This window comes from Aythya fuligula, chromosome 5 (genome assembly GCF_009819795.1).
Source record: "Aythya fuligula isolate bAytFul2 chromosome 5, bAytFul2.pri, whole genome shotgun sequence".
Lineage (NCBI taxonomy): Eukaryota > Metazoa > Chordata > Aves > Anseriformes > Anatidae > Aythya > Aythya fuligula.
The window spans coordinates 48,316,576-48,341,161 of NC_045563.1; the positions used below are offsets into that span (position 1 = coordinate 48,316,576).

At 38.5% G+C, this 24,586-nt stretch overlaps 1 protein-coding gene across 1 annotated transcript; it reads right to left on the minus strand.

Annotated features, from left to right (window-relative positions):
• Nucleotides 1-1,827: 1,827 nt before the first annotated feature.
• FBXO3 (F-box protein 3) lies at nucleotides 1,828-23,512 on the minus strand. The gene is made up of 11 exons (XM_032188828.1): nucleotides 23,392-23,512; nucleotides 19,945-20,034; nucleotides 17,445-17,608; nucleotides 14,913-15,027; nucleotides 10,594-10,798; nucleotides 9,131-9,176; nucleotides 6,799-6,883; nucleotides 5,849-5,971; nucleotides 5,281-5,396; nucleotides 4,707-4,897; nucleotides 1,828-2,939 (listed from the first exon to the last, which is right to left on the minus strand). Exons 1-11 carry the CDS (start codon nucleotides 23,496-23,498, stop codon nucleotides 2,814-2,816), a joined length of 1,368 nt encoding a protein of 455 aa, XP_032044719.1. The 5' UTR covers nucleotides 23,499-23,512; the 3' UTR covers nucleotides 1,828-2,813.
• Between the last annotated feature and the right edge of the window lie 1,074 nt (nucleotides 23,513-24,586).

Consider the following 24,586-nt stretch of genomic DNA (forward strand, 5'->3'; position numbering starts at 1 on the left):
CCTGCATCTGTATCCATTTTACAGTCTCTGCATAGACAATTAGTTACAGGAATTAACCCAACCCTAGAGTAACATTAGCAACTTTTTTTTTTTTTTTTTTTTTTTTTTTTTTTGCTAGTGGCTGGCTCCTGCTTATTCTCCTCCCCTATGCTGCAGTCTCAGCAGTGGCTGAAGGCTCTCCTCGTTAACCACCGACAGTAAAACCCCTGCAAAATGCAAAAGTAATGCTAGAGCTATGGTAAGCCTTTCCCACGTACAAAACAAGCAAAAAAAAAAAAAAAAAGGAGCTTTGGTACATATTCACATTTGAACATACTAAGTTCTATATGTACACGCTATATGTGTACATAGATGTTCAACGAGGCTTTACTGGGCCTTCTCCTGCCCAATAAAGTAAGCATCAGATCCTCAGCATCTGAGTCAGCAGAAGCTGGAAGAACTTCAGGCTTGGTCAAAGGGATGGTCACCAAAGGGACAGGCAGTGCAGCATATGTGTTGTACAGCTTACAGCAAACAGCAAGCATTGAGCAGGTGGAAGTATCATAACACCATTTACAAATGCACCTACTCAGCACTTGCTTGTGGACTAAGTCTGAGCACTGGTGAAATGCTGTCCTCTAAAGTGCAATCTTGACAACCAATTTTCACTTCCCCAGCGATGACTTCTACAGTCCAACAGTGCTGGCCTGGCAGACATAGCTAATGCCTTGTTTTCTTCCATTGTCGTGGCCACTTCACTTTTCATGCTGATTTGGCATACACACTGCTTTTGGGTGGGGTGAGGAAAGTACTGGCATGCACTTTGTTTGATCTGTAAGTAAAGGTGAGGTACAGTGCTTGCAGTATCATCTGGTAACTTCAGGCAGTACGCCACTGTGCTAAAATAACTGCCTGAAGCCATTTTATATAACTTTTCTCAAGTTACAAGTTGGTACAGTAGCCACAACAAGCTGTTCTCCTGCCTGGGTAGGTTTTTACCTCATACATGTGTCGTTAGCAGGCTGAGTCCTGTGACTACCAGCTGTGCTTGGATCACAGCTCACAAAATCTCAAGATGACTGCTTACAAGTTAGCAGAATAGTATGGTCCTGTATCTTGTCTTACTCAACAGTAGGCAGTAATTACGTTCTCCTCTTTAATGACTGAAGGGAAATACCACTCCTTGAGTAATATTGTTAAGAGTTGGAAGTGTTTCTACAGGTTATAATGACCTTTGGCTGATACCACTTCTAGAACATACAGATCCCTGTTGCATACCACAGCAAGGCATGACAGTTAATAGTCCTTAAAACACCCAAAACAAACCTATTGCACTGGAATAAGTTCTAGTTCTGCTAAATAGGGGTTTCTAAACCCTTTTTCATTGATCCTTTTAACCAATGATAAGTTTTCAGTTGAAACCATCACATTTTCCCCTCATAATTAGTATTCAGGAGTCTTCAAAATCATTTTAAAACTAATCTAGTATTTCACACTGTTCTGTGGGTGGTAACACAATTCTGTTTTACTTCTCTAGATGCTTTACCTGAACAACTGCAGGAGTCACATTCAATTTTTGTTTTTCTACCTTATACTGCTGCAGAAGATCCAGATGTTGTGTGACACAAGAGAAAGATGTGCACATTGAGAATCCAATACTAGGGCTTGTACAAATCTAGAGTTCATGTAACAGTTAGCTAATCAGTAATGGAAAAAAAAATCACTTGGAACAATATGCTGGTATCCCATCATTGGAGCTACTGATTCTGGATGTCAGAAAGAAGAACTGACTACAGGAAAACTAGTCATAATTTTTGCTCAAGTCTCAGCAGAATCAGTCCCATGTTGTACTTTAGAGCAAAGGAGGCAGTTAAGTTGTTTATTAATGACAGTGGAAACAAAATAAAAGTGATAAAGCAAACAGATACTTCTTTAAATATAAAGTTTCTAGTCATCTAGTGTTCTGTCAGGCTCTTTTTTTCTTTTGGATTCATGCATAGTTGCAAAAACCCATAGAGGATTTAGGGAGACATGATACTTCAACATAAGCTGTCACCTATGACAAAGTCTGAACAGCAAACATCATATAAAGAAAAACTCAAAACATATTTACAAATTCATATTTTGTAGTCATTGAGAAATTTCTTTGTTATCGAGTGACAGATTATGCATGTACACTACATTCCAAAAAGGCATTATTCAATCAGAGTCATTTAGCATAAAATTAAGCTGAAAGACAGATTGTCCAAAAATAAGGCCAGTTTCATTCCAAATGTATGTATCTGATAACCAGAATTTTCTGGTACTTGTATGTTAATAAAAAGAGCATAAGAGCACCTGATCTAACCCAAGTGGGATACATTGACCAACCTGCAAATTTCATTCTTAGCAGAAATTATCAACAGTAGAAACTCATGAGAAAGGACAATAGTACACACCTTTTTTGCCATCTTGTCTATTGCTAATTTTAAATGTTTGTATAAAAACAATTCCCCACACCGCATTTGTAATATGATCATAAATACGCAATAGTTTAAAACTGTAAGATATGATTACCTCAGACTATCAAGCTGTTCTGCACTTTGGAAAAAAGTCAACAAAACCTAAACATCTTTCTCTTCCTCTCCCTTCCTCCTTTCCCCCCCCCACTTCCAAGCCAGGGAAAAAAAAAAAATATTATATTCTGATGAATATTAGAGCTGGCACCAACATTCATGCTAGTTGCCCTGATGTGCAACAGAAAGTTCATTTACAATAGTCAGACATATTCTTATGCACTAGTCCCAAGAGTTCAAAGAGCTTCTGAAAACAGTTTTGAAGCAAACAAAATCCCATCAGGTATGATGTGGGCAGCGTCCAGAAGGTGCAGGAATGTCCAACACTCTACGTCGATCTTCATATTCATCAGTGTCTGTGGAATCTTCATCTTCATCCACTGCATATTCATTATGATTTGTTTCCTAATACAAAACATACACATATTTAATCAAAATTTTGTATTCCAGCTACTTATAAAGAAGCACTAACAATTCCCTAGAAAAATTGAAAGCCTATATTACTGCATCAGTTACCGGAGGTAGATACCATACCCCATGTCTTAACACCAGTTCCCTAAGCTTACAGTAATAATTAGCAATAAAGATAAATTTTGCCTAAGTACTTAACCATTAACTCAATAAATAGCCACTAGTTTTATGCATGGAATAATTAAGGCTATGTATACAATGCCACAAGGTACCACAATTCAGCACCCTAGTTGTACCAATTTCCTTGGCAGCTTATCTAGTCTTTTAGTACAGGTAGTTTTTTTGTTTGTTTGTTTTTTAAAAAGAGGGTCATTACTACCTTTTAGAACTAGAGGTACAGCAAAAGATATAAAAGCAAATGATTCTCACAGTCAGCTGACTGGAAGAGGTTACAACTCACAAATGTAAGCTTAAGTTAGATATGACATTTTCCATTATAAGCACGACCTCTGCTGGCATTTACTGTTACAGCTACTACCAAGTTTCTCAAATCCCTTGGAAAAACAGGAAAAAGTGTAAAGATAGATGCTTACTCCTAAGAAAGACTCAGTACTTGCACAAAGTCTTTTAAGTTCTATCTGAATTAGACACTAAATAAGGGCTATGCTAGTGATAAAATAAAGCAATCTTCTCTAAATGTGCCAAAACAAACAGAAAAGTTAAAGATCACCTACAATTACATTACAGTAACAGTAAGCTAAGTATCTTATTGAGTTCATTAAGTGACTTAATGAAATGCACTTCAGTGTGAACTAGTGAGCATAAGAGGACCAACACCTTTTTAGAATTGTTATTAACTTAAACATTTGTTGTTGAAGAAAGTGAATCAACAATTATGGCTAAAACATACTGTAGTGTGGTGATACCAAGAAGGAATATTTAAAAGAACTAAGAAATCCGAACAGCTAACTCAATGCCATGCTTCAAGGTACAAATTAAGAAATAAAGTAGCTCCTTAAAACAAAATAAACAAACAAACCTCAACATTGCTGCAGTCTGCATAATCAGATATACCTCTGAAATACACCCTGAACAGACATAACCATACATACATATTTCTGTGCATTCTGGGGAGCGCTGGAGCTCAGACACAGGACAACAGAATGGTCAAGTTCTACCCGTTAAAAGCCTACAGGGCAACAGATCTCACCTGATAAGACACAGTTTGACCTTGATACCAGACAGAGGTGAGGACCCAAGAAGGAACACCCATAGCCAGTCAGGACTTCTTGTGAAAGCTAGGACCTAGGGTCTTGAATTAAATTGGTACTATTACATGCCAAAGCAACAAGGATATATGGCTTTAGTGACATAGAAACTGCCTCAAAATACTGCTATGGTTTCCAGACTGATGTAGGCTTAACTGTGGTATGTTTTATATGGAATTACCAATCCAAATACTGTTCAGTACTGTGAGTTTTGCAATACAAGTGTTAGTGTGGTTTTTTGTTTGTTTTTTAAATCAATAAATATTCCAGAAGCTGAAAAGAATTTATATAGTGGGAAGTTGCTGAAGTCTCAGATGTAGTGATTCTTTTAGTTTTTGTTGAAGCAAACCTGAAAGAGTACATTTTCAAGAAAAGAACTGAAACTCGTTTCAACACACAGCTGCACTCCCCTATTAAAATCAATCCAAGTGATCAATGAAAACAGAAGGTGAGACACAAAATCCAGGATAAGCACAAATGCATATCTACTTACCATTCGTGCTGTAGACACCTTGAATGTTGGGCACACCATATGAAATCTGGGAATTGTAACATTAAAGAATTTGTCCTTGTAGTAGAGGCAGTGGAAGGTGTAATACCCCTCCATATATCCAGATGTCGTGGAAAAAGTGGTACAGCTGGTATATTCATAGACTCTCCCTGGACTGATTATTGGAAACTCCCCTGTTGGTAAAATACCAGATCACAATAAGTAAGGACTAAAGTATAACCATAATTTAGCACTAAAGTTAACCACAATTTAGCAGTTTGCTGAGCTCTATAACATTCAGGCAGATGATTTTAGATTCCTGTGGACATAAATTATTCTTAGTAACTAGTACTAAAAAGAACTGTTCGGAGAAAATTTAACTAGCAGGCTTTTCAAACTCCCCTTGTAAAACAACTTCAAGACAAAACAGATACATACATGTGTCTTCATTTCAAGCAATGAAATTCTGTTTATACAAACCACACAACTGCCACCTTCTCATCATAAGGAATAACTAATAGTGGAACTTTCATAACATGTATGCTAAACAGATTCATAAAAGCAACCTTTTACTTACCAACTACTCCAGGACCCTGAACCTCTTCTACATCACCTTTGGCATTTGTTATTCTCCAGTATCGACTGTCCAGCTGACAAGCCTTCTCAGGAAGAGCATCTTTGGACATTTCAATTCTAGAAGCCAAATAGCATACTTAATGGTTACATAACTACTTTCATACATTTCAAGAAAAGCTTGGTAGTCTTGGGCTCTGTCTCAAAATAGACTGGGGAAAAAAAACACAACACACTGCAGTGAAGTATACTGAATCAATCGCCAAGATATACCTGCGTGCCTCTATTCACTGTGTTTAGCCCTTTCTAAAGGGCAGGAATTACTTAGAAATTCTTCCTCTCACCCATTACTGTACTTTACCAATTACCAACTTGACAGATACTTTATGTACCTGGCCAGGTAATATTTTAGTGATCTTTTCTATTAGAAAGTACTGCATGCTGTGCACATTCAGATACTTCCCATTCATTTCAGTAACTTTATGAATTCTGTGCATAAATTTGCAACAGTTGATGATCTTAACACTACACAAGTCTCCCCTGTGTTTTAAGGGTCATGCAGTTACTCTCACCTGATTCTGTATGTGAAGAAATAGTGCGGTGGATGTACAGAACTGAGTTCAGGTAGAAAAGACGTGGACACAGAAACAGTAATATCTCCTGTGGTAGCAACACATTCTTTATCATGGACATACCTACAAAAAGAAAAACAAATCTAAAAATAGCTCTGAACATTTAGTACAGAAAACTGAAGATGTAAAGTGATTAGTTAATCACTAATAAGAGCACTGTGGGGCTAGACTTAGAAGTAATTCATAATTTGGCAGTTAAACAAAGGATGCATGCAGAATCTTTAGTATATATTCTTCCCAAACTCATACAGCTACAGCTCTCTGTAACTGCATTAATGCTTGTATTAAGCTAGCTGTATAATTGGATCTGAAGTCAGTGAAAACCCACTTGTTTAACAAGGATGCATCCTTATGCTATTTAAAAACCAAAAACCTAACAACTCCTACAGCAAAGAAATTTTCAGATGAGGAGCTTGTGTTCTGGAACACCCCAGTTCCACAGAAATAAGGTTCTTATATTTAGAAGAAATTATACATGGGTGAATATTCAAACACCAGAACAAATCCTGTTTATGTACTGATTCTGCACTGTGTTACTTTAGAGACCAGTTCACTGGAACAACTGATTTTTAATAGCTAAGAACAGCTCTGCAGCTGCAGTGCATGCATAGCAGACAGAATAAATGATATGGTACTAGCTATGCTTCAGATCAACTGTATCACAAGATTCCAGTTCTGATAACACAAAGTTATAATCTCTGAAGCTTGTGATGTTCAAAAAAAGCTTTTAAGCATTCTGTTTTAAAGTTCTATCTGAAACATCTCATGCACTTCCTCTTCTCCACCATTAGCTTTTGGTATCACAAACGCAGAACTACTGCAAAAGAAGTCCACATTCTAAACAAGCCATCAACACACTGCAGTGAAGTTATAAATCCCGGTCACAATACCTGAAAATCTGATCTCTGATGATAGGATAACCACCAGTTACAACCTTGTTTACGTAGGATGTAAACCATTCCAAGTAAGATGTACCTAGGTGTCAAAGAAGAGAAGTGTTCATAAGGACAGACAAGTTTACCACTGAGTACATTACGATAAATATTCAAAGCAAACACTTTAAAAAACTTGGAATACTTCTACGATATATTCTCAGACTTTTAGATGACAGTTAATATCCCAGCTCATTCAACCAACAAAGATCATTTGTAGAAAGCAACCTACAATGAAGATTACATATTCCAGAAATGCCAAAGCAATCAAAGCAGCTCTTCGCTAAGTATATCACATTATAATCACAGCCTTCAAATGCTGGTGCCTGTCATCATGTTTTCCTTATCAAGACTGTTCTGCTATGATTTGGAAAGATGACTAGTACAGCAGCCTATTCTATTTGTGTAGCTATTTCCAGCTAGTCTACCTACAAGGAGCACACAAGCCTGCTGATGGACTTACTTAATTTTGATAGATATATATATACACACCAAGTTTCCATATGAATACTTTAAGAAACTTGCTAACAAATTGCAGAGTTTTCCTCTCCTTAAGAACAGGGATGAGGCATAGACAGAGAGATGCTCTGCACTCCTCCTACAAACCCAGAAGAAATAAGGCTGTACGTCATTCAAAAGAAGCTAGAATTTTCTTAAACATAAAGCCATTGTCTGAAAAAGCTTTTCGTACACCTACAGCCATTATTTAGGAACAGCTTGATTTCTAAGCAGACAGTCAAGCTGTCACATTTAACTCTTAAAGAGCGGAGTTTCATACAAGCAATACTGCCTTCCTGGAAAACAATTTCTCAGCTACAGATTTTCTAAGCATTGTGACAGAGTTCAACAGAGAAATACACAGAGTTCTTCAAATATTTGTCAATATCACTCAAAAAAAAATCTTGAAGCTAACTGAAATACTGTGAAACCATTATCCTAGCCTCCACTGACATGTTATCAAGTATTATCACTCCTGTTAGATTACATGTACTTACCACTTCTTCCTTTGTGCAAGAGCTACGTGTACTGTCCTTTAACCTTTTGGAAGTCTAAGCAATTCCAAGCTTATTATCCTCCTTTCTACCACTAATCCACAAATGCAAACCTTGTATAAAGCAACTCTGAATGGAGAAAATGGACCAATCTACTCTGCAATGTTCAAAAAAAATCTAGATAAATGCTGTATATGAAGCTTCCCCTCCACCCTGCAATATGCCAAGATAAACCCTTTCAGCCAAGTGCCATACATTTAGGTACGATGTCGGATCACCTCACCATTGAGGCAATGCCATAAAAGCGGCAAGCTCGAGGTAACAATACGAATACACCAGAGTAGCTTTAAAGCATTACATCATCCTCAGCTGAAAAGACACAAGTAACCAGCTATTAGTCTTGAGCTTTTGCTGTAACTTCCCTCTGACTATCCTAAAGAACATAGTGCACTCCAAAATATGACCTTCATAAAACAGATGACAAACTTTTTACTGCACATTGAAACCAGTTCACAAAATCTATGAGTACATAGAAAGGTTTCCTAAAATTAGAGTGGCTAAGAGTTTACCTACCTCCAACCTAAACCAGCAATAGTATAGCATTGTCTAATGTAGTTTCCCACTGTTACTATTAGTATATATATCTGAAGAAATATACAATGCTAACATGAATTTTGGCACCAGTTAGAACACATCTGTCTAAATTAATTCTTTTGACTCAGTGGGAGAGCACAGTCACGGTTACCAGATTTCAGGGAATGAAAACAAAGAATCATTTCAGCTAATGTACATATCAGACAGATGATCTCAGTGGACTACTACATAACCAAATTACACAAAATTAGCCAAATCAAAATTCAGAAAGGCTTTCTTCTGTAGCTATGGTTATAATTAATAAGATTTCATTAAGAGACACAAAATATTTTGAACTTCCAACCTGGTAGCAAAAACTACTGGAAAAAAGCCTGCCTATTTGGATGCATATTTACTTACATCATTCCAATGATGGCTAATTTAAAGCTTTTGCTCATCTTGTTAGACAGGTTAATACACTGAGTAATCCGTATACAAGGCACGAGGAAGGACAAGCTTCATTAAAGAAAACTTCCATCTCATTTCAAATAATCACTGATGTTTTAAATCAGGTTAGTGTCTTGTAAGTAGCACAGAAAATTTAGAGCACTTGCTCTGTACAAGTCAACTGCACTGTACAGTTTGATTTGATCTGTCAAACACTGATGTATATTTTCTACACACAATTAAAACATTCTGCAGAACTCTTTATTCTGAAGTGTTACCTGTAATGAACATATCAATAGCAGACGGATTGCGAGCCATTTGGTCCTAAAAGGGAAAGTTATGGATTTATTAGAAATAAAGCATTAGACTTCAAAGGTTAAAATTCAACATCTGAAACGTAACACATGGAATGCTTTCCCTACATTCACTAAACCAATAATCTGGCTTCTTAATACACCATTATATTCCCAGCCAGATATTCAAATGTATAATGTAAAACACAAATTCCTGTCCCTGTGAGTACTCAGCTGATAATTAAATGTACAGCTTGAACATTCCATTAAGGTTAATTAGATTTAATGCATTGCTTAAGAAACACAACAAATCAAAATATATTGACTTAGAACAGAAACAGTAAAGTTGAGCTTGGAGAGGACCTTTGGAGATGATCAGTCCAAACCCCCCACTCAAGACAGGATCAGCTAGGGCAGGTTACCCAGGACCATGGGCTCTGTCTCCAAGAGAGAGACCATGCAACCTCTGTAAGTAACCTGTTCCAGTATTCAGCCACACTCACAGTAAAAAGCTCTTTCCCTATGTTCAGATCAGGTTTCTTCTGTTTCAATTTGTGCTTACTGTCTCTTCTTCTGTAATTGGGCAGGCATCACAGAGAAAAGTCTAGCTCTGACTTCCTTATGCCCTGCTATCCAGTATTCATACTCATTGATAAGATTCTCCTGAGCCTTCTCTTCTCCAGACTCAACAATTCCATATCCTTTACTACCACATACCCCCTTGAAACAAGCAAGACTGTTCAGAGATAACCCAAAATTTACATAGCATTTCAAGTTTCAGAGCATTATCCAAAACGTTTAATTAATAATACATAATACAAAATACATAATACAAACAAAGAGCTTAACAATCCTCCACGTGATCCCTTATCACGACATTTCCTGGAAATCCAAGTGCTACATGCTTTGAAAATAAACAGCTAGAAAGCACATAGCAGGAAGAAGATATCCTCCCAGCCCAACAACTTCTTTTTATTATATATAAATAGAAGAAACACTCTTCACTTCCCCTGCTTTTTTTTGAGGATACCCTTCAGTAAATTCACATTTATCATATCTGGGTGAAGAAATTCATACAGATGAATATCTCCCAAAGAAAAGCTTTTATTCCTTAAAGGAACAAGATTATATACCTGCCATAGCTATAAACAAATTTAAGTAATATCTTCCAATAAAGACGAAAAGATGAATGCCATCCACTATCATAAACCTATGGAAACTGCTATAGCATTAACTACTTCTTGTAAATTTCTTTCATCTAATAAGCACTCCACTTGTATACTTTGGTGAAACCTGATGGCAACTCAAGGACAAACAACGGAAACCAGCATGCTGTCTTAATATTGACCTTATACTATGTAAAGTATTTTGGGTATCAGATAACATGCAATGGGGTACCATCAACTATTTGAAAAGTACATTCAGAAGTATAAACATATCCTCCTTACTGGACATTGATAGAAGATCTCGTATTTGTTTCGTCCTTCCACACTCTCCAGGGCCATGTACTGGCTCAGGCCAGTGTGAATGCAAAACGTAAGCGGAAGGCATTGTTTCAGACCTAGCCTCTGTTGAAAACCTCCAGCAGCTGTGTCGATATCCAACAAGTCTTCAGAGCGGTAGTGGTTCGACAGCGCCATACTTCCCATCAAACTTGAAACAAGAAAAAAAAGATAAACAGATGATACTACTCAGAATGCAGCGACAGCTTCAGAAATCTTTTCTAAGTATTAATTCTATCAATGCTCTGGATGCATGTTAGAGCTAGATGAAGTCCAACTATAAAACTCAAGAGCAAAGCCACGTTTTAGTTCACAGCACCAGCCTTCATAGAGGAAGGCTTGGTAGCTCTCAAATAAATACTTCCTGGTACATTCTGTGCATCCCAAGGCACCCTTTTAAACTGTTGGAGATTCTCTTTGTGTCTACAATTACTTCAAAAAAGGTGAAGGCTTTCTGTTAACAGCTGACACAGTTTTCTACAGTAGCATAATGGAACACCACCCTATGCAGCCTGTATCTCAAGTTTTGATAGCATTGAAATTAACTTCCACAAAACATCCATGATTTTTTCAATTAGAATAACAACCTGCTATAGTAAATCATTCATCAAAACCACAAGTGACCTAGGTGCTTTATACTTTGGAGAAAATGTTGAGAAGCAAAGAAGGAAAACAGCTACTGTATCAGAGAAATTAACATCTCAGTATGAAAACTTAGGCAGACAGATACAAGCAAAGCTGTACAAGGAAGGAATGAGACAATATTCATCAGCATGACATGACAAGACTATCAAGTGTCCTTCTAATTTTTCCCTCTTTCTTTTTGTAAACATCACTATAAAAGATTAGATTTTTGGTTGTTGTTTTTGACAATAAGAAAGCAACTCTGAAGACCATAGGAGCCTCCCTGCTTATGAATAGAATATACACAATTGGAAAAAAAGTTGTACTAATCTGAAAAGTGTATCACATCAGGAATGAAGGTGAGTATCAGAAACTGAAGTTAACGCTAGTATGAGTGACAGGTGAGATAAATGCCAGGGCAAAAATAAAAAAAAAGCAACCTACATTCAATCTAACGGGCGGAGAACAGAAGAATGAGGTAACATGATTTAAGTATTCACTTACAAGGGCACACACTGCAGCAGCATTCTTAGCAAGAGGAAGAAGACTACATTTGTCAAAGCCAAAGAAAAACACGCTGCAAAGAAGTTTTTGTGGATGACAAGAAAGACTCAGACTTCAGATATAGCCTGGGTTTTGACAAGGTCTCAGCCTTCAGCGAAAACTTTGCAGAGTAAAAAATCAAAGTGAACAATGTAAAATAAAACTTGAAATAAGTAGACAGGAGTTCTGTAAAAATCCTTTAATTTCAGTCCATCTTACTAACTTTTTGACTTCTGTATTTAAGAAGTCACATTTTATTGTTTTTATTTTATTAAAACCAGACTTTTTGTTTGAAAAGACATTTTATCTTTTTTGGAGGCCTTTCTAGAAGAGATGTCTAACCAGGTCAACATAAAAATTTCTGAAGACTCTATGTCCCATCATATACATATGCTAAGTATCAACTAACTATGAGATGAGCATCTGACGATACTTCACTAAGAATTGCACTTTAATACCTCCTTAATTCAGGTTACTTTACAGATCGATCTTAAAAGCAACAATTTAATACATTTCAAACAGGCTAATGGCATGAGATTAATGAAAGCAGTAGTTAGAACAACAAATATATTACTCATAAACATGTTTTATATAACCAACATGGGACTTTGAAACATTTGGAAGGACATCAAAAGAAGCCCATGAAATATTCTTCTTATGAACCAACAGGACACATGAAAAAGTTTACACACTAATGTGCTATATATACAATATGTATCTGGAAAAAGGCCTGAAGTAATAGAGTTCAAGTTTTTTGTAATTGTAGGAATACAACAGATTTTGCAACAGCTTTCTCATCCTTTTTTTGGCAGATTTAACTGACATTCTCTCAAAGCTCTGAAAGATAAAATATTTTGCCTGTGGTGCATTGATGCAAGATATTTGTCAAAATCATGAGGAAGTTTGAATTCTAACGCAAAGTCAATGACAGTACAGGAATTGCATTGGAATTAGCACATGAAAGCTCCTAGAACCAGAACAAACAAAACAGCCAGCATCCATCCCAAACTCCAGAGACTTCAGCTTCTCCTTATGGTTGCTGCTAGATCCAAGTAACTAGAACTAAAAAAGATCTAACTGATTGCACAATTCAAACTAGACTGGGCCACTTCAGAGCAGAGTATTCTTGACAGATCAATTAAGGAAATACTCCTAGGGAGAGAGTAAGACTGATCAGTCCTCCAATAAATTGTCTTTCAGTAACGTCACCCAATAGCATAGTGTGGACTAAAAAGTAATCCATAAACGTACATGCAAGAGTAGCTGAGCTTCCTTGTCTTTATAAACAATATATGAATTTTTCTCCCTTCCCCCAGAGAGGCTGAGAGCCACAACTTTCTCTTCCCCAACCAAACACACAAACCTGTAGTTTACACCTCCCCACCCATACTCCCTTCTAAGTTGCCTTTAACTTTGCAGATGCAAACGCTTGCAGACGCTATACTTTTACTGGCGTTATGAAAGCAGTGACTCAAAGCACAAGCTGACACACGTCAGCATGATCTAAGTTGCTCCTACCTTGGGCAACAGGTTCCATTCCTCTCATTTTTCCTTATGTATTCTTGCTAAAAGCTAAGCACAGATACACGAAGTACCTAACAGTGACAACATGCAAGATGCAGCCACATCTAGTCCCAGTGTTCTCCATTTTTGGCCTAACACGCCCATCCCATCAACTCTCTGCAGACTTCAACTACCTAGAGCTGAACTTTGCAGTATTTACCTGCCACAACAAAGCACAGAACTACAGGGCTGACTACACCAGGCCTTCCACTTGTAGTGTGGCAGCCTTTCTTGCTCTGGGTCTCATGTATCAGAACCAACTGGCTCCACCAGAGAGGTGTGTCAACCTGGGTGTAGGCTTGTGCTCTCCATTTGAGGGCACAGCAATAGATCACAGCCCACTGGCAGTTATTCAGGCCAAAAGGCATGCCCAAAGGTGTGCGTCCCCTGCTACAGCCCTTCCACAGGCATATTACTCATTGCAGTAGGGGCTTAGTGGAAGTGAAAAAGCAGTAGGAAGAGGTGCAAAGCTATACACAAGCTGCAGAGCTGCATGTTGATCACTTCCAAGCTGATTAAGTGCAAGAACCGTATTTTGCATAAACCGACACTGTAAGCTTTATGAATCCTATTAAGGTTGATAAAAATTATTAGGAAGTCATCTACTGATCAATGATATGATTGCTGTTAGTAACTACCACTTTTTACTCTACCAGGCAACAGAAGGAAGCACTTCCAAAATGGAAAGAGCTATCTCATTTAAAGCCTACAGAACTAGAGCACCTACCTCTCCTCTAAAAAAAAAAAGTCTCTCCTAGAACAGAAAGAACTATAAGTCATCCTTATGGTTGCATAAAGCCATTTCCCATATTCCTTCCACGCTTACAATACTAGAATTAGAGAAAGCTGTGTCTGCTCTACCTGTGAAGGTTTTGGTATAGCAACATGAAAGCACTGCTCACTACAGACTCTGCAATGATTTGCCCTAGTTTTCCATCTTTTGCTAACACTTGTGGCACTTTGTCAAATGCTGAGCTGCTAAATCTTTTTCTAGTTGGAAGATGCAAATCCACATCTGGTCATTTGCCTTCTAAACTTGATGTAAAATGAGTTTTTAATTGCTGATACCACTTGAAATTATAAAATCTTCTGCTTAGAAAACTTAATATGCAAAACTGACATTGTGATTCTACTGATGACCAACTGATTTGAAAGTTATTCCCTAAGCATTTGAAAGAAAAAAGTTATTAAATCATGAAGCCTGCAGTGTCAAGAGGCTAATTTACGTAGATAACATGAAGCAAAACTTAGTGGTATGTTAACTAAAATTTCTAACTGTTAGACTGAAGATATATATAATATATCTATATAATATATTTATATATAAATTATATATCTATATAATTAGATCAATTAGTAATCTACACCACATTTTCAGTTACTGCTGAGAGTAGAAGATAACCAATTCGACACGTGTCACTCAGATACGATACAATTAATGTTTCATCTGTCCTGATCAGCAGATTTTTAATAAACAGACTATCCAATAAATACAACAGGAATTAATGACTTGATATGTAGTTTATGTTCCTTACCCGGGAACAACTAGCTTCTGTCCATTGTGAATACGAAATGAACATCGGTAGTCGTCAGGGAGTTTGCAGCCTATCTGCGCTTCCACAGCATCCAGATCTTCCTCCCGCACACTCTCTGCGTACAAAAAGAAACAGAGCGTTATGAGCAGTTTTGGAGAGGGAAATAAAGAAGGGCTGTTCCTAAGAAACACTCAAATTTAATGCTGCTTCACTACTCTGCCCACAGTGTCTATATGCTGTTGCTTACAAAGATGAACACTAGTTAAGACCTTTTTCTTTAAAATTTTATTTCATGACATTTTATTAGAGCTGCATAGCTAGCAATAAGGAGAAACTACCTACTCTCCAAACATAACAGCATGTTCAAATTCTCTTTGGCAAATGAGAAGTAGCCCCAGCATTACTGATTTTTTATGTTATTACGAAGGCAAATACAGGAATATATATTTCAAAGTATTTTGCCACTTGTAATTCAGAGAAAGCAAGTTGACAGAAATACAAAAGCAAGGAAAATTCAGTTTAACTTAGGGACGCAGCTGTCTATGAGCATGGTCTCAAGAATCTTCCACTGATTGAAGTCATGCAAATGGAAAACATTACTGAAAATCAAGTTATTTCAAATACAAAGTATGGAATTTATAAATGCCATGATCAAATGAACATAGACACCAATATTTGGTAACTACTTTATGCCAGGTGTTATACAATGAATACTACACACATTTGAAAGGAGGCTGATTACTTTAACTAATTACTTAATACAGCACACCAATCTCTATCCAGTGAAATCTCAACAGGCCTGACTTAATCATGAAGTATTTATGAAGTGAAATGAACCTTCCCCCACAGTGTTGTAATTAGCTGACAGAGTCCCAGTTACAACTTTTAGGCAATACTGATGTGACTCTTCCACCATTCTAAGGGTTGCTTCTTTCAGTTTCCAATCAAACCATCAACAAAAAAAATTGGCTACAGCCACAATTCATCTAGAATTTGAAGCTATAAATATGTTGAGTGAATTGAGGGGATTTTCATATCCATTATCAACAGAAAGGGGTGGGGAGTAACTATTCTTATACCTCCACACACAATTCAGAGGGATTTCTACATCGCCGTTTCTACCAAACATCAAGTGGATGCCCTGTGCAGTCTGCTCTAATCAAGGTTTTCTGGGTGATTTTTTTAAAAAACATTTTTCGTATTCATTATCAGTTTAATTTATAAGACATGAGTTAACTATCCAGTGAAACAAGGTGCTGTACTAATGGTATTTTGAAGGTTTGAGTCTTAGAAGAGCTCCTGCTAAAACCTTCCATCACAATACAAGGTTTCACTTTTTTTTTTTTGTCTTTTGGTAGACAAAGAGAAGCTTCACTGCACCAAATACCTTGGGAGGATTTTAAAAGTAAAACCATAGAAAGATCTGTTCATTTCAACACCTCCACCACAGATAATTTCCATCTTATTAATAAAACATTTGACTGACAATTTGCTGATTCCATATACCTGAGTGCTGTTTTCAATGGAGCAGAATGCAAGTTACAGAAATCAAGGCGTGGACATCTTCATCAAATACTATGGCCAGTGTAACACAAGACTTCAGGCTACCTACAACTCTTATGGCTTTTTCCTAAAATGGTATTACTTCAGTGATACTCAGAAGTAATCCCAAAAAATCAGAACAAAACCCAGCATGTATTAAATTCTAATCACACTTATTCATAAATAATTAGAAAAAAGTAACAATCCAGCAAGCCAAGAAATGTGCAAGACTTAAATAGGAAATAAAACAGTCTAGTTTTTTAATTTCACAGACCACACTATTAGACCAAGACATTTGATTTAATTGCACGCAGATGATTGAAGATGAAAATGCAAGACCTATTTATCCTTATACCAGAAAAGCCCAAACTTCCTTTATGTCTTAATGTATACAATTTATGAATCAGAACACCAGAAGTACTTCAAGAATTAAGACAAACTTAATCTGGATATGTAATTTTAGAACTAAAACTCCTTGTTCAGCTGCTAATTTACCTTTGTTAGAGGAATACAGGAAGACCTAAGTAAGAGGAAATACTCTCCCTTTTTGTTTGGCTTTAGTTTAAAACTGCCCGTTTTCAATGTGAATGTGCTTTCATTATGTCTTCAGAAAAATCTCATGAATAAAGATCACACCAACAAGCCCCAGATCCTTGAAATAATGGGACTAGTAAAAATTAAAAATAAAAAACAGTCCCAGCAACTACAGACAAAAGCAGTGGGAGTATTTTCATTTGTTCACTAGAAAAAAAATATTTGTTTTCTTCTCTTAAAATCTTTGGAGACTCTATGAATCACTAGTAACTGAGGAAGTACTATCCATGTGTCCCCCTCTATTTATTTACTGTAGGGGAAGGGAGAGCATGTCTCCTTGACTTCCAGGGCTCCAGTAATCAATGCACATGCCTAAGATAAAAACAGTATAAAACCTAAATGTCAAACAATGCAGCACTAGCCAATCTACTAAAGGAAGTAGATCTTATACCATACCTTTCAAAGAACCAATCATCCGAGGACACCGCTGTCCCAAGTACTTCTCTAGGTCATCCCAGGCTTTTTTCAATGTAGCATAATACTGGATATATCTTCCTAGATCAGAGTAGGTGCTGATAAAGATAGCTTTCCAGCTCTGATTTCGCTGACTTTTTTCTGCACTAAGTAGACATGAAATAAGAAAGGTTAAACACCAGTCTAAAAATCTTGACTTCTGAAACCGGCACGTTAAAATTTGTTATTTGACAGAAAAGGTGTGCATAATACTATGCCAAGAACATTTCTCAGTCACAGGTAGCTCCACCAACTCAATTATTCTGGCACCTTGGAGTAGAATTAGGAAAGAATCTGGGTACGTAGTATCTGGGGAAAATTTAGACACAGTATTTCCGTAAAGGAAGAGTGCTGTCTGTCATTAAGTCTTAGAGAACTGGTAAAATAGCTAAATCAGATCACATTTCACACATTTACAGGGAAGGCCTTTGAAAATCTAATTTTTTAATGACTGCGTTAGTCATTAACTCCTTTATTTTCCCAATAAGAAGGAAAAAGGAGCAAAACAGTTAAATGAGAACTCGGTAAACTGATCTGGAAAGTCAGTTTCTTAAAGAATCACTGCATATTGAATTCTCCTCACAGGCACAACAGCAGGATGCTGGAAGATAAGCTGCCAATAAAATGTTGGTATCTGACAAAGGATGCTTGCCTCCAAAAGCATAGCAGCTTTTGCACTGTTGTGTAAGGACATATTCCAACTCTTCAGACTCCACTAAGCATGTTCAATCTAGGAGATTTAATACAGCTCAATACACCTGAACAATAATTTCACATTTGAGAAGTCTTCACACCAGCTTTAGCATTTCTTTAGCTCTAATAAAGAAAGACAAAACCTGTTTCTTGAGGATGAGTTGAGGAGAAAAAAAGACATTAAATATAATCTAGAAAGTTATATAAACTAATGACAATACCAAAGAGTTAAAAGAGGAAAAACCCAAAGTGAATCACGTCCCAGCAGATGAGAGAAGTTTCAGTATATATATACACTCTCAGGTATTTGTAGAAGTTTCCTTCAGCCTTGATTACTCACTTTTCTTGGTTGAAGGGAGGCCAGCATCTCAGAAACCAACACAAGAGTCTGTTCTGCTTAGTGGAATCCTAGCCCCCTCAACTCCCCCACATACACAAACCATGTTCCTCTTCTCTAGTATCAGGTACTCACTTTGAACTTTCCACTTCCTTATCTTCATTCCCCAACCCCCCTTACCAGATTTTCCTTTCTAGTTTGGATTCTAATAAAAATATCACTTAGGATTTTTATGCAGAGAATTTCAAGACAAAACTTTTACATCTTTTTGCATTACATCTTCACAAGCTGTATGTAATTAGAACATTCACTGTATGTTTACATACACCGATGTCCTGCACCTGGGGAGAAATAACCCCGTATACCCAGTACACAATGGGTGCCAACAGACTTAGAGGCAGTTTTGTCAAGAAGGACCTGGGGGTCTTGGTGGACAACAAGCTAACGATGAGCCAGCAATGCACCCTTGCAGCAAAAAAAGCCAACAGATCCTTAACTGCAATAGGAAAACATTGCCAGCAGGTCAAGGGAGGTGATCCTTCCTTTCTGGATGGCACTGGTGAGGCTGTGTCTGGAGTACCATGTCCAGTTCTGAGCTCCATAACACAGGAGAGACATAGACATACAGCACAAAGCCTCAAAGACAATTATGAGATTGGATCAATCTTTCACATTAGGAGAGCTTAAGAGAGCTGGAATTCTACTGCCTGGAGAAGAGAAGGCTCAGGGGCACCTCACCAATGCATACAAATACCTGATAGGAGGGAGCAAAGATGGAGCCAGGTTCTTCTCGGTAGCGTGCACTGACAGGAGGATAAGCAATCAGCACAAATTAAAACCCAGGAAATTCCAACTGAACGCAAAGAAACACTCTTTCACTATGACAGTGGTGTGAGACAGTGACCACAGTCTCCATCTGTGGAGATCTTCAAGACCATACTAGACACAACCCTGAGCAGCCTGCCATAGGCGACCCTTCTTGAGCAGGGGAGTTGGACTAGATGACCCCAAAAGGTACCTTCCAACTCAACTATTCTGTGGTTCCAGTCACAGCAGCCATTGCCACAGACATCCAGCTGTACCCCATAATTACAGTACTCAGAATATTACCTTCCTCCGTGGAATATTTGGTGTCTGATAGTCAGACTGTAACTTCTCCTTCAGCCTAGTGATTAACAGAGCACCTCTTTGCTAACAATCCATAACCTTCCATGACACTCCTATATTCATGAAACTTTTATAGTAAATTAACATTTCTGATACCTCAAACCTTTCGTCATTTTGAAGCTGGTAAATGGCAAATAACATTACTTCCAGTAACTCTTAGATTGAAATGTGGACATAGCACAATAACGTAAGTCTTATTTTTATAGAGAGAAAGAGAGAGAAAAGGCTTAATACAATCACACTTACTCTGAAATAAGCCAGTATTTTTTGCAGTGTCTTTTCCACAATGGATCATGGCTTGAGAGCTGATTTAATCTCCGACTCAAATAGCAGCAACTATAAATATAAAATCATTAAGTTTGATTGCAAAAGAGCAGTGAAATAAACAGAGATAAATACTAATACATTGTAACTTGTGTTCTCATTAAATTAATGTCAAAGTTAGTCAACTGTCCTCTTTAGAGTTATTCTTATAAAGGTTAAGAGTCTCCATTACAGCTGTCGTGAACTACTTTTCTAATTAACTACATACTTTGAGAACTTCAAGAATTGTCAGCAATTAAGTCATTTTGTAAAGCGGGTCACCCTGCACATCTCTTCAATCACAAACATTATCTGAAAGACTTGGGTGTGACTCTATGCCACCAGAGGTACATATTCCAGTAGGCTAGTTATTATGATTTAAATTGCTTCCTTACCTAAGTCTCTAGTCTCTACGTGATCTTTTTCAAAAATGTTGCCATACTACTGAAAGCTGAATCAATAAGCCTAAGAATTATACAGTTTAAGTATTACAAAGTTATTTTCCACTTTAAGTTATTTAAATAAACTTTATGATGGAAAACAAAAAGCTGCAAGTTGACTCTTATGAAGAGCAAATATAAGCTCCTGCCACTGTTGCACTGCAGGTAACTCTGCTCCTCCAGGAATTTCAAAGAATCATATCCTGCACTATCCAGCATTATTGCAGAAGCAGTATCAAGAGAAACTGTAGGATGTGAGTTGGGCATTGCCTTCAGAATCATTTAAGCTGATCCTTGCTTGATGCAAGGAGATAGCAATAGCTAACCCATATTCCCAATGCCTGGTAACTTGCTTTTTAAAAGCAGTAACAGAGGTACCATCAAACATGCAAGTCCATTCCCATTTTTACTTTTTACAATTTAAAAGTCTTTCTGGAACATAGAACTGCTATTAACAGCAAGGCATTCCAGTATATTAGTGTGACAAAACATCAGCCACATGCAGAACAGTAATACCGGGAATTATTACATTATTCAAAGATCCATACAATTCAAAAGAAATAAGTGTCTCACTCAGTCTAACCTCAACACCAGACAATAAACCTTTTCCTCCTTCTTCTCTATTTGAGCTGAATTGTCAGTTACACTTCAAAGAATCTTGCAGAAAGATACCACAAATACAGATGCAGTACCACCACTTCCTCTGGTAGCTTGTTCTAACAATTAGTATATGTGTTTTAATGACTGTGATTAACATCTAAATACCCCAAACGAGGTTACCAAACTTCAGCTTTCAGTTACTGCCTCCTTTTTTTTTTTTTTTACCTCCAGTGTAGCTCAGATATTGCTAAATTAGGAAGATCAACAGCGTAAATGGACATAGTTACATACTGAAATAAAGGTACCTCCAAATCTTGTCTCTGATAAGCTAAGTAAGCCAGAGTCCAGGCCTGGAGAAAACATCTTGTGCTGAGACTACAGAATTTTTCATGTTTATCTGTCTGGTTCAGTCTTTTTCCCCCCCTAATAGTTTAAACATCTTATAATGGGTATAACTACATTAGTATTTCAAAACCAACCTGAACAATGTGAAGTGATTATTCCTTCTTCTATGCCCTGCCATTACCCTTCCACTCTCAATGACACAAAGACACCAGTGTATTCATTTCTACCATCATAATAGTTTTATGATGGAGACACACTGAATAGATTGTTAATGCCCTTGGATCTTTTTATTCATTACCTTTCATCAGCACGGTCTTGCACTTTTTTTCCCCTCAGAATTACAGCTCGCTTACTTGACTGGTCAGCTTGACCAGAACACAGATCTCTTGAAAGGTTACTGTTACCTCACCTCTCCTTGCAGCATTTGTAAATTTTAATGGCTTTGCCTTCAAATAACACCTGCTAATGGTTTGCACTTCAAATTTAATAGCAACTCCAGTAGAACCACCATGTTGCTTCATGGCTGCTCGTTAACAGCAAAATCTTGACACTTGGCCATGTAAGAATTTCATTCATGACATAACAAATGTTTATTTGTAAGTGAGAGTATCCTGAAGTTAACACCCTATCTGAAATTTACCATGTTGGTAAATATCAACCAAGCCTCTAACTGCTTAGAGGAAAGAAGTTACTGTGGCATCAGAGGAACATGTGGTTTCAAACTGGCTTTAATTGCATGTTTGATCAATTCTCCTTAATTAAATAGATATTTTGTCTCACGTCAGCTTTTCTGTTATTTAAGGACCACCACCAGGCTAACCAACCTGTGGAATACCAGAGAAACTACTGTAATGTTTGTGATAAAGCACATACATGTCACTAAAGCAAACAGTAACCAACTAAAGATTTCCTCAATTGACGCTCTGAGTACCACAAACAGCCAGTTATGCAGAAATGCCAGTGTTGCCTTTAGAGCTAAGAAACCTAACCAGTATTTAATTGTCCTTGCACAACGAAATCCACCTCATTTCAACTACATAACAAAAATAGGTACTGAGCCTTGCTACCTTTATCAACTACTACTGAATCATCTATGCTGACCATACATCATTACTCAGTTGCTAACATTTTTATTTTTGCTATGCTTAACCTTTTTTACTGACATCCTAATAGAAGTCTGTGATGCCTTCAGCCTTCTTATTAAGATCTAGGAAAAGAGAAACAACTTTGACAATATTCTGTGTGATTCATACACACTCCTCCCCCAAACAAACACCGTGATTCCAATCACTGCCACTGCTCGTACGCTATTGGTAAGGTTTTAGCTAACAACACATTGTTATCTTCACTGTTTGACTCACAACCCTTTAGCCGCCTAGCAGACCATCCAAGAGCAGCCTGCAACTTCCATTCACGTTTCTTGCTGCCTGAAAAGCCCTCCTGTTTAATTTTGCCCGCTTTGCCTCAGATTCCAACAAGAGCTCTTTCAGCTCTCCGAAAACACTGACTGGCAACAAGACCGCCCTTTGTCCGCCCGCAGATAGGCAGAGGAGCACTAATTCCGTCAACTCAGTTACCGGTTCTAATGGGTAACTTAGGGACAAATAAAAGCGGCATGACATGCGGGTGGGAAAAGCGAACATCCCTTTTTCCTTAAAAAGGACGTAAAAAGGGCCCAGCACCGCTCCTCTCCGCCCGCAGCTCGTCAGGACGCCTCGCACCGCGCGGTGTCCCCGGAGCACACCGGCTGCCATAGGGGCAGCGCCGAGCGCTTGGGGAGCGCCCTGCCCCAGCCCTGCCCCATCCTCACCCCGTTTGCGAGCGGAGCCCAGCACGGACCCAAAAGTTGGGCAACCGCCGGCAGCCGCCTCCGCCCGCCCTCCCCGGGCCGTTTCCCCCGGTCCCCCCCGGCCCCGCCGCCGCCGGCCCGGCCTCGGCTCTGCTCGCCCCGCGGCCCGGGCAACGCCTCCCCCAGTCCCCCTTCCTCCCCCCCTTGTACCCGCACCTCATCAGGTCGCGGTAGTCGAGGAAGCTGAGGATGAGCAGCAGCGGGTCGGTGGGCAGCAGCTCCAGGCTGAGGGCCGCCGGCTCCATGTCCAGGGGCGCCGCCATCTTGCGAGACGTCCCAGCGGCGCCGCCGGGGCCGCCCCCGCCCGTCGCGCCGCGCCGTTGTCAGGCGGGGGCGGCCCCCAGCGCCCCCTGCCGGCCGCTCCGCCGGGCTCCCCCGCTCCGGGCCGCGGAGAGGAGCTGTGAGGGTGCTCTGCGCGGCAGGGCCGGGGGTTGGTGTTATAACACAGCTGACGAGACACATACACCCTGCTTTGATATACTTCGGTCTTTATACGCTGGTTCCACACAATCCTCTGGGACCGAAGTTAGAAACATAACACCGTTACACATAACCGAGAAAGTAAACTTCCCGAGATGAGTCTCTTTCAACTAAAAAAAACACATATTGCAGCTTAGAGGTGTACCCGCTACAAGGTTTACCCTTAATATTCAACAATGTTCGCAGGTGCACCCCAAACAGGATGGTTGAAGTGACCCTTCCCAAACCACTTTTAACATGGACCACCTCAGATAGCCAATTTACAGCAAGGCCTCACAAATTTTTATTTAACAACTGCAGTAACCTGACCTTAACCTATATACGTTTGGCCAAGTTTGATAAACTTTGCTTCTTACCTCTGTATCCAAACCCTGTATCTTAATCTTGTATCCATATCGCACTATTTTTTTTTTTAATGTTTCCTCCACATTTTATTAAAAAGAAAAATATTTTCAGAGAAAGTGTATTTTCATTTCATTCTACTCCCTTTGAGACTAACATATTTTCTGGAATGTGCTGTCTGTTCGTGCTGGGACCCAAACCACTGGCTATGTCCTCATGGGCCTGTCCCCAGAGCCACAGACCACAGAGCCACGGCCTTCAACCATGCTTCAAAAGAGCATTTGTCAAATGTCTCGTGTCAAAACCAAGATGTTGCAGGTGATACGTTTTGAGCTCAACAAGCAAAGTCTGTTTGCTCATCAAACATAACTACTAGGTAGTAGAGCCACAAACATAATAAATTTATGATGATACGGTCCTGTAAAACTAAGAATACCACAGAATTTCACAAGTGATGAATTAAGCTTCACAAGCATCCTCTGAGGTAGATAAATATTAAATAGACCACAACTGATATGGAAAAAAATCA

Coding starts and splice junctions, on each gene's coding strand:
- FBXO3 (XM_032188828.1), bottom strand. CDS start 23,498: ATGGCGGCGCCCCTGGACATGGAGCCGGCGGCCCTCAGCCTGGAGCTG. Junction 20,035..23,391: donor GACTACCGCGACCTGATGAG/GTGCGGGTACAA, acceptor TTATATTTATAG/TTGCTGCTATTTGAGTCGGA. Junction 6,884..9,130: donor TATTGATATGTTCATTACAG/GTAACACTTCAG, acceptor TTTGACACCTAG/GTACATCTTACTTGGAATGG.